This window comes from Panicum virgatum, chromosome 2N, assembly GCF_016808335.1.
Source record: "Panicum virgatum strain AP13 chromosome 2N, P.virgatum_v5, whole genome shotgun sequence".
Lineage (NCBI taxonomy): Eukaryota > Viridiplantae > Streptophyta > Magnoliopsida > Poales > Poaceae > Panicum > Panicum virgatum.
In genome coordinates, this window is record NC_053146.1 from 46,511,798 (window position 1) to 46,528,925 (window position 17,128).

The window sequence follows — 17,128 nt, forward strand, 5'->3', positions numbered from 1 at the left end:
AATCATAGAAAGTAAGTAATGGCTTGGGTTCACTTCTGCGGCGTTCGAGAAATCTTGTGCGGCGTGACCGGAGGATCGCCACGAGGACAAGTGGAACCCCTGGTCCAGGGCAGAAAGGCGCGGCCGCGCCGCGGGCTTCGTGGCGGAACCGTCAGCTCGTGTTCATTTCGGCTCCCCGCCTCACCGCACCGCGCTCTTCACCTGCTCCCTTATCATGGCGGCGGCGGTGGCGGCGGCTCACCTCCTCTGCCCCGCACCGGCCGCTTCTCCCGCAAAACCCCTGCAGCAGCTCCCTACCCGCGGCCGCCGCACCCACGGGGCCAAACCTTCGAGATGCTTACCCTGCCGCGCGTCCCTCGGCCCTGATGGCTCGCTGGCCATGCTTGGGGCCCCCGGTCCCAGGCCGGCGCCGCCGATGAGGAGGCCGTACCTCCGGGAGCACTCCTGCCTCATCTTCCCGCCCCCGCTCGGCCGCCGCCCGGTCGCGGTCGTCAAGTTCCTCGGCGGAGCCTTCATCGGCGCCGTCCCCGAGGTCACCTACGGGTAAGTGCGCCAGCGCCTGGGTTCCATCACATCCGTGTTCCGCGGCCGGTCGCGCTGGAACGCGAAACGTGTTCATTCGGCGGTGGTTCATTCGCGTGGCTGGTTGCTCTGCTCGCAGCTACCTGCTGGAGCTCCTGGCGCGGGAGGGCTTCCTCGTGGTGTGCGTGCCGTACAACGTCACCTTCAACCACGAGGCCGCCGCGCGGGAGGTCTTCGACAGGTTCCACGCCTGCTACGACGCGCTCCTCGCCTCGGGGCTTCCGGAGGCTGGGCTGAGCGCGCCGGACATCGCGGAGCTCCCGCTCTACTCTGTTGGCCACAGGTGGGTACAGCGCGGGATGTGGCACGCCACTTGTTCGATGATTTGACAGAGAGGAAGCCTCGAGCTCTGTTTTGCTGGTGGCGTTTATGATTCATTGTTCTGTGTGATTGTTTGCAGCAACGGGGCGCTGCTTCAGCTGCTGGTGGGGAGCTACTTTGCAGAGAAGATACCAAAGGTTCGCTGATGTTGGGTGGATATATAAGTGTCCGCATATGTTTCTGTTTTCTTGAATAATTCGGTATAGTGATTAGACAGGCTTGAGTTCCTTAAAATTGCATATATGCTGACAGCTGAGTGGCTTTGATCTTATTGCTCCATTGGTCTGCTCATTTTAGGCTAACGCCATTGTCTCATTCAACAATAGGCCGGCTTCAGAGGCTGTTCCTTACTTTGAACAGGTATTTAGTCTGGGTTTTCTTACCTTATGGTTAATGGGTGTGCCTTTTCTGTTTGATGCCTTACAGTTTTCCCTTCATAAGGTTTGGCTGCCAAATTACTATTGCTGACAAGCAACCATAGAAACCGGAGTGTAAACTTATGAAATTATCTGTAAGGACCATTAGAGGAATTCTAACTGAACTTTCTAATTAACTGTGACTAGGAGACAATCTGGACCTAAAATTAGTTGTAATGCAATTTCCTGGTTGAACTCTTCTTTCTAGTTAGTTGTACCTGAAAAATAAGGAAAGAGTGTTTTGAGTTTTGATTTGTAGGCTGAGTGTCAGTTTATGGTATTCAATGAAATGATGCTAACAGACTGTATGCTAACTGTAAATTCGTTTGTCTAACTGAGTAGTTTGTAGTTAAGTATCTAATTTAAGCAGTTTTGGTCTAGAACGCACATCAGAGCTCAGCATCATTGCATTAAAAAGAAAGAGGTACAAACAAAAACAACCCCATAGAAACACATGGTTACACTCACACCATCTCACAAGAAACCCACAACACAAGAACATATGTTGGCAACACTAGGTTCAAGTTTTCAGACCCACCACAATAACAGTAGTTGACCTGGAAACAGTTTGCTGAGTCAGTGGTGAGTCTGTAGTTTGCATTATGTTTGCCTCTCCCCTTTTTCCTCTCCATCTCTTTTCTCTTTAATTAGTGTTCTGTTGTTAGCTTTTGGTTCTTCTCTTCTTCTGTTCAGGTATGTTTTGTTTTTAGACATTTATTTGCAAATCTGGAGTACCTTTATTGAATACACAACCGTTCCAGTGTTTCCATAATAGCCATGCCCCTAGAATCACTAATTAATTAAAGCCTTCGTCTATTTGTCTAATTTCTTGCATGGCCTTTAAAACCACCGATCACTTAAAGTTGCATCATAACTCCGAGGTGAGACATCCGGTAAACCAACCCTCCAAGAACCATACCTGGCACGCAAATACACAAGAGGCTAAGGTGGGGTTTATCGCTTCATTCTCCTGACGACAGTAGACAGGTAGCTAGAGGTGGCAGCACCCTACAGGCCAATCCGTCTGCTGTCCTGCAGCATTTATGTACCGCGAGCCATATGAAGAACCAGCAGTGTCTTATTGGTGCCCAAGTTTTCCAGATAAGCTTCCATGGTGCAAAGCATATATTGTCCAGGAAGAACTCATGTTATGCTGGTTGCTCCATGTATTGTCCAGAAGCTGAAAGCCTCCAGCAATGCTTGTCCTGTAGGTCAGGCTGTAAGATGAACCTGGAAAATCAAGTCCCATAGATCCAGGTACTCCTTCCTGGCATTAACACATGAAGAAACTCTAATATCCTTGTGAAACATACTCCTGCTGCACTGTCGCTTATTGATAATTCATTTTGAGATGCAAGCAATGAGGTTAGGGGCTAGATCTGCAATAGCCTTTCCTTGCAGCCATGTATCACTCCTGAATAAAGTGTTAGCACCATTGTCCACGGTCACCAACTCACCACCAAATTGAGAAGAGGGCCTTGACATCTAAATTTGAGTTGTTGCATTGAACTATTCAAGGCACATTGTATGTTGGGTTGTAGTCAGCACAAACAGTATTTTGTTGAAAAAGTATTTTTGTCTCGATATTAAAATGTACCTTCAAGGGTATTAAAAGCCAGATACTGAACACAGCCAAGAGGATGTCATACATTGGTTGCATAATTGAGCTACTTAAATTGTTGCATCCAATATCACCGAGTGGCGAGTGATTGATTCTAATTCTTCTGATTCAGATCAGAGACTAGCAGTTTGGCTTAATTTCTGGACTGGCCAAGCCAACCTATGCTCGTGTGTTTGAGTGTCTGACCTTGCTTCAAAGTTCAAACTGTGCATATGTAGACCACACCTGCCCATCCCATCATAACCCCCAACATGTAGCTGTTTTCTGACAGTGCATCCCTAACCATTACTGTCATGTGTTTTGTTTGTTCGATGTTTTGTGTGGAGGGCATTGTCACTTTCAGCCAAAAATAGGAAAATAAGGTACTTCCATTGCGGTTGGCAATATGTATTGTGTGTTCTCAGTCAGCGAGTCCATTCTGACATCAATGGGGAAAAGTTCAGGGTCAATTATTTTGGTTCCGAAACGAGCATAGAAAACGCATCATGAGGCTGTATAACATATTTTGGCGATGAAAAAGTATTAGCATTGTGTCCGAGGAATATATGCAATGCTAGTCAATTCTTCAATTTCATGTTCCCAAAATACATTTTGCGTCTAGAGCTGATTTCAGTCTAAAATGTTATATGTTATCCTGTGCTCTTTCCTACTGATCTTTTGAAGTTATTCTCTGTTAATAGTATATATTTGTTTTATGCAGATAGGCCCACTCTTAAGTCAACTGATGCCTATGATGGAGGCATCACCTGTTTATTCTGTGGCCAGAAATGCATCAGGTGATTGTTAGGTTACAATTTACCTTCTCGTGTCATCTTTTTTGTTGATTAATAAATTTTCTTTTGGCTGAAAACACCATAAATAACTTATACTTTGCCGCAAGCTTTCCATATGGATCCAACAATCAAACAACCTGATAACCCCATCTGGGTTGATGGCTTGCTCTTACTCTTATATAGTTTGTAGTTTCTGGAATGCTTCATGGTATCATGCTGCATCTGCCTCACATAATGACATAGTTTTCTGACATAGTAGAAGTGTGCACTGTTGTCTGCTAAAATTTGTTACAAAAGAGTGAAACAAGGACATGAACTTTTGCTTGATATGCTTCATGAACGTTTTTAGTAAGATGTGATGTCATGACTTTAGGAGATGCATGGAAGGCTCTGTTTGATTTAGCTGGAGGTTTTATACGTGAGTATGATCAAGAAGCTATGGTTTCTCTGAGCAAATTTGTTGATCAGTTACCGTCAGTCATGAATCAGGTACTATATGAATCTAACTTCATCTATTATTTTGTTCAGAGTGGTTCGTCTTTTTTAAAATACTGTGCTTTGGTGCTTCCCCCTGTGCTAGACTTCTAGTGATCTTCAAAGCAACTCTGTCATGATGATAGTTTTCCCCATATTATTTGCAGGTTACAGAAGGTGTGTCTGAATTCAAACCAACACCACCTGAAAACCGTGAATTCTGCAAGAATTCCTACAGCGTACCCAATACATTATTGGTACTGGCAAACTTGCATCTACTGAATTCAACCTATAAATGTTATGGTTCAGTGTTTAAAATTTTTATGTATGTCTCGTAGGTCAAATTCAGTGTTGATGCAATTGATGATACAGACATTGTTGAAGATGTCCTGAGACCCCGAGTTGACTCAATTGGTGGACAAATAAAGAAAGTTATACTCTCAGGAACACACCTAACTCCATGTATACAGGTAATATATATACCATACTTTTCGTCCATGGATTCAAATGGTTATAAGGAACCCTGCTACATATGTGCAACAGCATCACCCTTTTCTTCATTCACCCCCAAATTATAGTCTCTACTTGTTGACGGCATTAGAGTGGCAGCAAGAAAACTGATGTTTAGTTAGGGGTCATTCACCACCATTTAGCATTCATGCAGTAATTGCTTCATACTAAAGAGAGTTTATCTGCCCTTATCTTGTGTACCATTTCAGAAAACTATTAGGGTCTGTTTGGTTCTATTCATATGCTTCAGGCATGTCAAGCACTCACTTTTGCTGCTTAACAGGATGTGAAATGGCAAGTTGGTTCAGAATACACTCCAGCAGATGCTGTTGCCCAGGGTTTGAAATCATTGGCTCTGAATGAAACAAGGGTTCTCTCAAGAACTATCGCTGATTGGCTTAGATCCCTTTAAATCAATACATCCGTTGAAGTTTGGAATTCTTCTTATGAAGGTATGTAGTATGTAGATTTCAAAATCACTGGTTCAATTGACAGTTTCAGACTTTCAAACCTTTGGGTTTATTTATCATATGACAAATACTTTTGGGACAAACCAATTGCATCACGCTTGCATCATGTCTGGAGAAATCTATGGAGAATCAATGATATGATCTTGTTTACATTGAACTAACTTACACTCATGCATCAGGAATGCTTCATCAGTTCTCGCTTTGCTAATGCAGTCGAATGAGGCTGGCATTGATGAGAGATGAGAGTATACATTGTATGGTACTTAGAAGCAGGGCATTTGGGCTGTGTGCTGAGTTGGTTATGCTCGCCCACAAGGCCGTAGCCGTATATCTGATCAAGATCAAGATTGGGTGTTGGGGGCCTACTCAGATTGTAGTTGCAGGTCATGCAACGCATCGAACCCAAAGTCCCAGAAACATGATCCTGTTGGTGTTGGGGGAGGTACGGTGCCAGCAAGGCCAAGTTGGCCAAATGCCCCCGCTACACGCAGACAAGCCCAATGCGGCTTTGTGCAGGCTGGCGGAAGGGCGTCATAGGTGTAACAGGAAATGTGTATATATCGCCACATTGTATTTTCTGGGCACATTCTTAATAATAATAGTCTAACCATATAGCTCAGGCGATTGTATCGCTTGGGGTGTGCTGTATGTACTAGCAGCTGATTCTGCAGCGAGTCTCTTCGCCCCGTGCGTGTGCTGGCATGGACTGGATGCTGGCCTGGAAACTGACCGATTCGGCTGACAGCCGCTTTCTGCTGTTTGAAGTTTGTGCAGGTACAGCAATCCGTCTACGTTCAGCAACTGTACGAGGTTAATACGCTCTGCGAATACAACAGGGCTGGATTTTCATCAGCGGCATCACTGCAGCTTGATGATTTGTAATAAACGCTCGGCAAACGGAACCAGCGTCTCGTCGGAAGCCGACCAAATCTCTGGGGGAGATCCGGCTAGTTGAGGAAATGCTGGGGCTGGCGCCCCCAGCCCAATCAGGTGGTCAGGATCGCTGCGGGTCACGTCGTCGGATCGAACACGATGACCCGACTGCGTTCTGCGACAACGACGGCCATCTCGACCGGACCACCTAATTTACGGCCGACCGTAACTTGTCCTGCCAGCGGTTGATTTTCCGACCATGTGCTTCTCTTCGGCACTCCAGCGGTCCAGCCCACCATGTTAGTATTCCCTTTTTATTCTTCCGCACTCAGCTCTGTTAAAACTGAAAAAGGCTCCCGATCCTACCAGCCCTAGCGTTAGCTGTTCATCTCCCCCCACACCACTTAAACAAAAATTTCGTACCTACTCTACCCGAATTTATATGAACAAAATATTAACCAAATTTTTTATTTGAATAACTTATATACATAAATAAATCTTGAAAGCGGAAAAAACTTTTGGAAAAAATAATTCGGGCAGAAGTCATTTTTTTTCAAAGTTCAAACATAAAAATAAACAAATTTCTTTAAAAAATGAATAAAAATCAGAAACAAAAAAGTCCAAATAAAAAATTTGGAAGATAAAATTTTCGAAATGCAAACAAAAATCCAAAAGTTTTACATAAAAAATTGGAAAATCTGGAGCAAAGTTTTAAAAAGAAAAATAAAAAAAGGAAAAATCTAAGAAAAATTTTGAAGCGAAAATTAGGGCCATTTTTTTTTGTAAAAGTTACGTACAAAACATTAGTTCAAAAAGGGAAAGGAATTTTTTTTGGTGGCGGAAGATGAAAAGAAGGGAAAAAAGTTACGCCGCTGCCTGCTCCAGTGCTCCACCACGGCTCCGTGCCCACCATGCCACATGGATCCGAGCGGCCCCTCCCCCTCCCTGTGAGATAGTAGGGTCTTCTCGTGTGACGGTGCTGAGATCGACCGCTACCTCCGGAAGTAACGGTCAAGTGTAAAGTTAGTTTCGCAGTGCCCATCATGTTTTTTTTTGATTAACAGTGCCCATCATGTTGCAAAGGTATCCTAGCTGAAACCGTATATTTCCTTTCCTTTACGCCCGTCCACAGTTACCTGCCCGTTTACACTAGCTCCGTAGCTCGTATCTGCTGCTGTTCTGTCACACCCGTGGCCAATCGATCGAAATCGCCGGCGTGAGATAGACGAGGGGATCAAACGCAGAGCGAAATGGATCGGGACGAGGTCACCTTTCCCTTTCAGTTTGGGGATAAAATGTTTGTTACAGTGTTTTTCCTTTTCCTTGCTTATAAAGCTGAACTCACGCACCCCCTAGGCACACAGGCCGCTCACCCCTCGGCACGCAGGCCGGCAACCTCAGGACAAAACGTATTTTTCTATCTACGCCTTCTCTCTTCGGTATACAGATTCTCCACGGTTGTGACATCTCCCCCCGCCGAGATTTGTGGCTGTCCCCAGACAGAACTTGAAGGAAAACGCGTCTGCACCACATACAGATCTTCCCACGTCGCGCAGTCTTCGTGTAGACCAGCCCACTTCACCTTTACATGTGGAATGGTAACATTACCTTTCTTGACTAAGCGACGTTCCAACACAGCTTCTGGACTTGTATTGGCTAGTGCCAGATCAGTAACACGAGGTAGCTCAGCATAAACTGGTGTATAATCCTCATGAAACTGTTTCAGTTGAGAGAGATGAAAGACTGGGTGAATGATGCTGTCCTCAGGCAGCTTCAGCCGATAAGCCACGGAGCCGATACGCTCTGTAATTTCATATGGTCCATAATATTTGAAAGACAGTTTGGGATATGGGCGATTGGCAACAGACGTCTGTGCATATGGTTGGAGCTTCAGCAGCACCTTTTCCCCCACCAGAAACTGCATTGGACTGCGCTTCTTGTCTGCTTGAAGCTTCATCCTGTTCTGAGCCGCTGACAGGTGCTGCTTCAGGGATTGAAAATGAAGTGCCCTGTCTTCAACCAACTCAGACACTGAAGTATTGGTGCTTGGGATGGATGTAGGAGCTAACACCAAGTTGGGTTCATGAGCATACAGTGCTTTGAAAGGTGAACAACCCAGAGAAGAGTGGTAGGAGGAGTTGTACCATAACTCAGCCAGAGGAAGCCATGTTTTCCACTGTCTTGGAGAATCATGAATTGCACACCTCAGATACATTTCTAAGCACTGATTTACTCGTTCTGTTTGTCCATCGGACTGTGGATGATACGCAGTACTCATGGCCAGCTTCACTTGATAGATTCTGAATAGCTCTTTCCAGAAGTGACTCAGGAATATTGGATCTCTATCAGATACAATAGTTTTTGGAAGTCCATGCAGTTTGACTATAGTGTCCAGAAATAGTTTTGCAATCATGGAAGCAGTGTAGGGGTGCTTGGTAGGTAAGAAGTGTGCATATTTAGTTAACCTGTCCACCACTACCACAATTACATTGTAGCCGTCAGATTTTGGAAGGCCCTCGACAAAATCCATTGAAATGTCCTGCCAGGCCTGAGAGGGAATTGGGAGAGGTTGGAGTAACCCAAATGGATGAGTGTTAGAATGTTTGGCCTTCGGGCAAATGAGGCATTGTTGGACAAAACTTTCCACGTGTTGTTTCATGCCTTTCCATGTAAAGAGCTGCTTCAAACGTTGGTAAGTGGCTTGAGATCCGGAGTGTCCTCCAATGGCACTGGCATGGAATGCATTGATCAGCTTGGTCTGTAATGCAGAATTGGCACCCACCCAGATTCTTCCCTTGTACTTGATTAGTCCTTTGTCCAATAAAAATCCAGCAGAATCAGGACTGGTAATAGCCAGCTGTGTCAACAAAGACTGAGCATGGGGATCAGTTGCATAAGAGTTTAGCACCTCCTGCACCCATATGGGTTTAGCTTCAGCTACACTCTGGACTGTCATAAGATGAGCCACTCTGGAGAGAGCATCAACAGCTACATTATCAGAGCCTTTGTTGTACAGTATTTTGAATTTCAATCCCATCATTCTTGCCATTGCTTTGCGCTGCATCTCAGAATGCAAGGTCTGTTCATTTAAATAAGCCAAAGATTTGTGGTCAGTTTTAATGATGAACTCTTGATGTTGTAAATAGGGCCTCCACCTTTCTACTGTCATGATTAAAGCCAAGAACTCCTTTTCATAAATTGAGAGGTGCTGATGTTTATCACCCAAAGCTTTACTAAGGAATGCTATGGGTTGTCCCTTTTGCATTAAGACTGCCCCTATACCATCTCCACATGCATCTGTCTCTATGGTGAAAGGTTCAGTAAAGTTTGGTAGAGCCAAGACTGGTGTGCACATCATGGCAGACTTAAGTGTGATGAAAGCTTTGTCAGCCTGGTCATTCCAGCCAAAGTTCTTCTTCTTGAGTAGTTGAGTCAATGGTTTTGCTATAATGCCATAATTTCTCACAAATTTTCTGTAGTACCCAGTGAGTCCCAAAAACCCTCTCAATTCTGTTACTGTCGTTGGCTTGGGCCATTTGAGCATAGCTGCTGTCTTAGTGGGGTCAGTTGCAACTCCATCCAATGAAATGATATGACCCAGATATTCCAAACTATGTTGAGCAAAAGAACACTTGCTGAGTTTCAGGAACAATTGGTTGGCTCTGAGTGTGTCAAACACCTGCTGGACATGCTTTTCATGTAACTCCAGTGTGGGACTATATATCAATATATCATCCAGAAAAAACAAAACAAACTTCCTAAAAATGGCTGTAACAGCTCATTCATAAGACACTGGAAAGTAGATGGGGCATTGGTCAGCCCAAATGGCATGACCTTGAATTGATAGTGTCCTTGGTGGGTCTTGAATGCTGTTTTAAACTCATCTCCCAACAGCATCCTGACTTGATGATATCCTGATCTCATGTCCAACTTTGTGAAATACTTTGCTCCTGCAAGCTCATTTAATATTTCATCTATGATAGGCATAGGGAATCTGTTTTTGATAGTCATATCATTCAGTCTTCTATAGTCGACACAAAATCTCCATGTCCCATCTTTCTTTTTGACTAGTAGCACAGGGGATGCAAAAGGGCTAGTGCTGTGAGATATCAGCCCAGCTTGCAATAGTTCTTGTACTTGCTTTTCTATTTCTGTTTTGTGTTGTGGAGAGTATTTATAAGGTCTGCAGTTGACTGGTATTGACCCTGGTTGAAGAGGAATTGCATGATCATACACCCTGGATGGTGGCAATTGCTCTGGTTCCTGAAATAGATCTTGATATTGCAGCAGGATTTCCTGTATAGAATCAGGAATTGGTTGTAATTGTTTTGGTTGGGACACTTCCAGTATTGCATAGGCCCATATGTCATTGCTCTTAGCACATTTCCATAATTGCAGTGCATTGATTGGTAAGACTTGTTGCACTGGGGAAGACTGCCCCTTCAATTGAATTGTCTTGCCTGCAACCACAAACTCCAAAGTGTTATGTTCCCAGTCACAATTCATTGGGCTGTATTTCTTGAGCCAATCATAGCCCAATATTGCATCATAAGTCCCCAATTCCAGAACTCTCATATCCATAGACATAGTGTGTCCCTGGCACCACCACTCCATATTAGGAACCATTTTATCAGACAAAAGAATCTGTCCATTAGGCAACTTAACTTTTTTGGTGCCCACATCTTGCATAGATAAGCCAACTTGGGACACAAAATCAGCACTAACAAAAGAATGAGAACTGTCACTATCAACCAGGATAAGCATCACCTTGTTCTTTACTTTTGCTCTTAGTTTCATGCAATTAGCAGCTTCAACACTAGACAACACATGGAGAGATAAGTACCCAAACTCTTTAGTGAGAACATCTTCAGTTTCCAAGGCATTTAAAATTTCCTCCGGCAATGGCTGATCAAGATTATTCACCACTAAAGCATTGAGTTGGGCTTTGGTTCTCTTAGTACAAACCTCCAGGTGGCCAGGTTCAAATTTCTCTCCACAGTGGAAACACAGCCCATTGGCCTTCCTGTAGTCTCTTAACTGTCTCTCCTTCCATAATGTCGTGTTGGCTTGTTGGGGCTTAGTATCTCTGAACCCTGTCCTTTGAGACTTGCTCTTGCTTCTATCCAAGATTTTCTGCTGAATTTTGGCTAACAGATATGCTCTGTCAACATCATCAGGTACTTGAGCTTGAACTGCATAACGAATATCTTCTCTTAACCCATTAATAAACTGAGAAGTGAAGAATACCTCCCCATATTCTGGATTGTACATGCATATTTGGAACTGTAAAGACTGAAAAGCTGCATAATATTCTTCCACAGTACCAGATTGTTGTAACTCCAACAAGTCAGTGACTGCCTTCCTATAGTTATCTCTACCAAATTTCTGTTCAACAGCAAGGACAAACTTCAGCCAAGAGGTAGACTTATGTTGCTTTTTGTATACTTGCAACCATTGAGCAGCAGGTTCATTAAAATTCATAGAGGCAACTGTAAACCACATGTGCTCTGGAATATCGAATAACTTGAAGTAGTCCAAACACTTATCCTTCCATACCACTGGGTTATCACCATTGAAACGGGGGCAAGACATTTTGGGCATAGAATAGCGAGGTACAGGATCGTGGGTGGTAATGCGATGAGTCTCACCTCGAGGTCGCTGACGCCGTGATGGTTCTGGTGTAGTAGAGGCAGATGAGATGGAATCACTGTCTGACGATGGAGTGCCCCGAGAACTCATCTGATCGATCCTGGGTTGGGCAATGGCTTGTCCGGCTTCAGCAATCTGCTTGGCCATGATCTTCTGCTCGGCAGTCTGCATATCTACCGCTTGAGTGTTGAGATCCAACTGAGCCCGCATCTTCTGTTGGGTGAGGCCGATGTCCGTGACCCGTGTGAATAGCATATCGATACTGTCGAGGATCTGATCCAGCTTGGCCCCTTCTTTCTCCGCATCCTCAGCCATGGCGTCGAGGATGAACTTCGTCTGCACGGATGGTTTGGGTGGCGCCGTGTTGGACGATCCCGCACTACTGACCTAAGCGGCGTGGAAATTAGTGGGCGACGGCGCCGGAATGGCTAACCGGCGGTTGGCGTGGACGCCGAGGTCGATCGACGCACGGCGGAGCTGGTCCAGATCGCCGGTGAGGCGGATCAGACCGGGGCGGAATCGTGGGCGGAGAAAAACGAATCGGAAAGGGAATAACTGAGGAGAAACGATAATCGGCGTCCGAAGAAGCGGATCACCGGATAGATACCTGAATCTGATACCAAATGTCACACCCGTGGCCAATCGATCGAAATCGCCGGCGTGAGATAGACGAGGGGATCAAACGCAGAGTGAAATGGATCGGGACGAGGTCACCTTTCCCTTTCAGTTTGGGGATAAAATGTTTGTTACAGTGTTTTTCCTTTTCCTTGCTTATAAAGCTGAACTCACGCACCCCCTCGGCACACAGGCCGCTCAGCCCTCGGCACGCAGGCCGGCAACCTCAGGACAAAACGTATTTTTCTATCTACGCCTTCTCTCTTCGGTATACAGATTCTCCACGGTTGTGACATGTTCCAATAGTAGGTTCTTTCTGTACAGAGAGGCAGAGAGCCTTCGCTGCAGTGTGCCGTGCACGCTCGCCACGCGATCGATCCGACGGACAGCTAGCTCGGCCGCCGCGCATCTCGCGTCCGTGCGAACAGTGAGCTGACAGGCCAACTTGGCCGACCGCGGCGCGCGCCGTCGCGTCGATGCGCCCTCACGTGCGCATCCGGCCGACGGGCGCCGCGGACGGCTGCGGCCGCGCCGCGCGCGGGGGTGGGGACGGGATCTCCCGCCCCGGATCCCCGGCAGGCAGCTGCAGGTGACCAGTCGCAACGGCAACGTCGTTGCCCGCGGCATGGGGCGGACTCGATACGCTGGCGATCTTCTCCTTCGCCGCCGGCCGTCGGGTCGCGGGTACGGTGGTGGACGCGCGACACGACATGTGCCGGCTGCGGTCTGTCAAGACGTTAGGATCCTAGCTAGCTAGCTTACTCCACCCGCTTCCGGCCGGCGGCAGCAACGACGGGATGCACGGGCGCTTCGGCGAGGCACGGTCACATCACGAGCCGCGCACCTCGATCATGCGCGTGCACATAATTTGCCGGCTCGAGCAGCCGAGGGTGTGACAGGTATGCATTCATGTAGGCCGAATTTCGACACCCCTTTTTTGGCAAAACAATGGATGAAGGAAACCGAAGATGCTAGCTGCGTTGCGCCCATTTGCCCTGGACGAGTACCTCAGCTCGACCGGCAACAACAAGAAGTCGACTAGTCGAGCTCCCAAGGCAAGCACGCTGGCACGCAGCAGCACATGCCGAGGAACCCGAACCGGGAGAAATAAACATGGAGCGTCGACACACGTGTCCTGCTACTAGCTACCGATCCAATCCCAGCAAGCGTCGTATACGGAACGTGCTGGCGGCGGCGCTCAGCAAGAAAACACTGACCCCTCTGCGTGCCTTGCATGTTCCTCTGTCGAGCGAATCCGATGCGACCGGGTATTCATATAGCGAGAGCGACGACTAAACGTGGACGACTGCTTCGTTCTTGGTCACACACGTTCGTTGGAGCAATCCGGCCGCCGCCGGCGAGCTGGATGGCCGTGCCGCAGCGGCGGCGGCGGCGGCGTGTCCGATCCTCCTATCACTTCTCTCGATCTCTGCCTGACCCGACATGGCACATTGGACGCCCACGCCATGGTCCCTTAACGAATGCGTCTGTTACGCACATTGACCCGACATGCATATCATCAGTTTCATCGCGTTGCATTGCATTAATTATCACGGCCACCTTTTGTGTTAAGAAAAAACTTGAGAAAAAAATCCCTTTCTTCCTTTCTTTCCTTCCTTCCTTCCTTTAATTTCTTTCTTTCTTTTTCATTCCCATTTTTGGGTTTCGGTGAAGAACCCCCTATATTGCTACAGTGAAATTCGTAAAAAAATCATAAAATCAGGAAACTTTTGCAAAATAAAGTAGTTTGACTAGATCCACCAACAATATGCATTTCCACTGCATACATGTATGGTCGATCGAAACCCATGTCCTGCCGATAGTATGGCAACATGTCAGACGCGAATATGTATACATAGTAGAATACAGAGTGTGGACGACGTTTGTTTATACATTTATACAAATAAAAGAATACATAGAGAGAGTATGGACGAGGCAGCAGCTATCTATGAATGCAAGTTCACATCCAATGAAACTAATTACAAACGTCCTTGTTTTATCCTCGTTCTGTCATGTACCGGCCTTCCACTACTACAGAAATAATTTCCAAGTACGCCCCATTTTTTTTTCCAGGGGCGGCTGCAAATGTACCCCGCTCCTACAACAGGAGCTGGGTACTATAGCTTTCTGCCCGCCCCTAGAAATGCATCTTTAGGGGCGGGTGGTGCCGTCACCCGCCCCTGAAGATGAGATTTCCAGGGCGGCCGGTGCCGTCAGCCGCCCCTGGAAATGCGCCCTGTTTTCAGGGGACCAGCCGCCCCTGGAAAACCATTTCTAGGGGCGGCTGGTAATGCCACCCACCCCTGGAAAGCATAATAAATATCTGGGCGCCTACCATAATATCTGAGAGCATTCAGCGACACAACTATAATTAGATCGCATGTGTTGATTAGTGGTTTTGTAGACAACTATATGATCTGGAATAAACATGGTGAAGAAGAACAACCTCAGAGAGAGAAATCAATTGATGAAATAATGCAAGAGCCCGAGTTTAATATATTGTTTGATGCCTTTGATGATGCTAGATGTGAGGATGAAGGTCTTGGTGGTGGTCATTTTGATGGTGTCAACGGGAGTCCAATAGATCTTGGTAGTGATAATAATAGCGATGAACTTGATGATCGTGATTTTCTGAGCCAGTTGTTGCGTCACACTAAAGCGGAGTTGTTGGTTGGTAGTGCTAAGGGGTTAGAAAACTTCTTGATGGTGAAGAAATCAGCAGAGGAAAATATATATGAGCGGTCTAAAGGATATCCGAAACACTAGACCATTCTTCGTTTTGTACTTGAGCTGTTGACCCTAAAGGCTAAGCACAGCTGGTCAGACAGTAGTTTCAATGATTTCCTGGGTATGTTGGCCTAGTTGCTTCCGAAGCCAAATAAAGTGCCTGCGAACACATATCGAGCAAAGAAGCTTGTCAGCCCATTCACAATGGATGTGGAAAGAATTCATGCATGCCCGAATCATTGTATTTTGTATCGTGGGGATGCTTTCAAAGACTTGGACAAATGCCCTGTATGTTCTGCAAATAGGTACAAAAACAATGCTGGTTATTGTGGCGGCGATAATCAAGGTCCAGGAGACAGGAACAAAAAGAAGAGGAAGGGTGCAGCGAATAGTGTTGCAGAGGCACCAGATACTACTTTAGGCATCTATGAGAAGTAGAGGCGAATTCTGGCGATGGTTATGTGGTACCTCCTGGTTGCTGACCGCCTAAGATGTTTCTTCTCCAACCCAAAGGATGCTGAGCTGATGCGCTGGTGGGATTCAGATAAGTGCAAGAAGGGCGATGGAAAGCTTCGACATCCAGCTGATGCTCGGCAGTGGAAGAAATTCGATGAGCAGTATTATCTAGAATTTAGAAAGGACCCAAGGAACATTAGGTTTGCGTTGAGTACAGACGGAATGAATCCGTTGGGTGACAGGACTAGCACTCACAACACTTGGTCGGTGATCTTGACGATGTACAACCTGCCTACATGGTTGTGCCAGAAGAGGAAATATCTTCTATTGTCCATCCTTATACAAGGACCCAAGCATCCTGGCATCGATATTGATGTTTTCCTTGAGCCTCTGATACAAGAGATGGAAACTCTTTGGAAGGAAGGTATCGATATGTTTGATGGCTTCACAGGATAGACCTTTAATCTAAGAGCTATTATCTTCACCACCATCCATGATTACCAGGCTCTATTTGTCCTTTCGGGACAGGTCAAAGGTAGGACGGGATGCACGGTCTGCGTGGATGAGACCGTATCATCTTTCCTGGAAGGTTCTTGAAAGTTAGTTTACCTTGTCCACAGACGCTTCTTGGTGGAAGGACATCGATACCGAAGTAAGAAGTTCTACACCTTTTTTTTATGGCAAGGCTGAATTACATTCTGCTCCAGCAAAAAGAGACGGGCACTATATTTTCAGAATGGTGAGGGCCATCCAGGTTAGCTATGGGAAGGTGACAAAAGATGGAAAGAAGAAAAATAGAGATAAGGCGCCAATCGAATGCGTACCATTCAAGAAACAGTCCATCTTCTACAAGTACTTGCCTTATTGGGGTGATCTTGAAGTCCGCCATGCAATCGATGGTATGCACCTGAAGAAGAATGTGTTTGGTAACACGATTGGGCTCCTTCTGGACACATCAGCAAAGACAAAGGATACCTGAAAGTCACGTCAAGACCTAGTAGCCATGAAGATAAGAGAGGATCTTCATCCTATAGATAAAGGAAATGGAAGATATGAACTTCCCCCGGCTTCCTACAACTTGACGCATGATGAGAAGGCAATGTGCGAGAGCTTACGGGGGGTCAGAGTCCCAAGTTGTTTTTCATCCAACATAAAGAAACTAGTCTCCATGAAAGATCTATCGCTATGCGGCTATAACTATCACGATTGTCATGTTTTGCTGACGGTGTTCCTCCCTATTGCAATAAGAGCGATCAAGCCAGTATTCGTGAAGATGGTAATCACTCGAATGTGTTATTTCTTCAACAAAATTTCTCAAAAGGTGATCAACGAAGATGAATTGAATGATCTCCAAGAATTTATTGGGGAGACTATGGCACAACTCGAGATGTGTTTCCCTCCCGGTTTTTTTGATATAACGGAGCACTTAATGATTCACATGGTCGACCAGATACGTGCACTTGGCCCACTTTACCTTCACGAAATGTGGACGTACGAGCATTTCATGTCCATTCTAAACCGGTATGTACTAAATCGTGCTTACCCTGAGGGTTCCATGATCGAAGGATATAGTACTGAGGAAGTAATCGAGTGTTGCCTTGGTTACCTAAATGATAAAATATCCATTGGTTTGCCCGTTCC

The 17,128-nt window shown here is 46.0% G+C and overlaps 1 protein-coding gene across 2 annotated transcripts; it reads left to right on the plus strand.

The window, feature by feature from the left end:
• The first annotated feature begins 42 nt into the window (after positions 1-42).
• Positions 43-5,815, plus strand: LOC120660753. 2 transcript variants are annotated; one of them, XM_039939382.1, is made up of 10 exons: positions 43-543; positions 662-865; positions 983-1,040; positions 1,201-1,263; positions 3,641-3,716; positions 4,087-4,202; positions 4,355-4,444; positions 4,526-4,657; positions 4,981-5,149; positions 5,347-5,815. In XM_039939382.1, the coding sequence occupies exons 1-9, from the start codon at positions 215-217 to the stop codon at positions 5,107-5,109; spliced, it is 1,197 nt and encodes a 398-aa protein (XP_039795316.1). In that variant the 5' UTR covers positions 43-214; the 3' UTR covers positions 5,110-5,149; positions 5,347-5,815. The 2 variants fall into 2 exon arrangements, with proteins under 2 accessions (XP_039795316.1, XP_039795317.1); XM_039939383.1 differs by having other exon boundaries at positions 125-543; positions 5,381-5,815.
• Positions 5,816-17,128: the final 11,313 nt, after the last annotated feature.

What these genes read in the sequence shown, in the direction of transcription:
- LOC120660753 (XM_039939382.1), top strand. Translation starts at nt 215, where the DNA reads ATGGCGGCGGCGGTGGCGGCGGCTCACCTCCTCTGCCCCGCACCGGCC. An exon ending in GCGTACCCAATACATTATTG is followed by an intron (nt 4,445 to 4,525) that starts GTACTGGCAAAC and finishes TATGTCTCGTAG; the next exon opens with GTCAAATTCAGTGTTGATGC. An exon ending in ACCTAACTCCATGTATACAG is followed by an intron (nt 4,658 to 4,980) that starts GTAATATATATA and finishes GCTGCTTAACAG; the next exon opens with GATGTGAAATGGCAAGTTGG.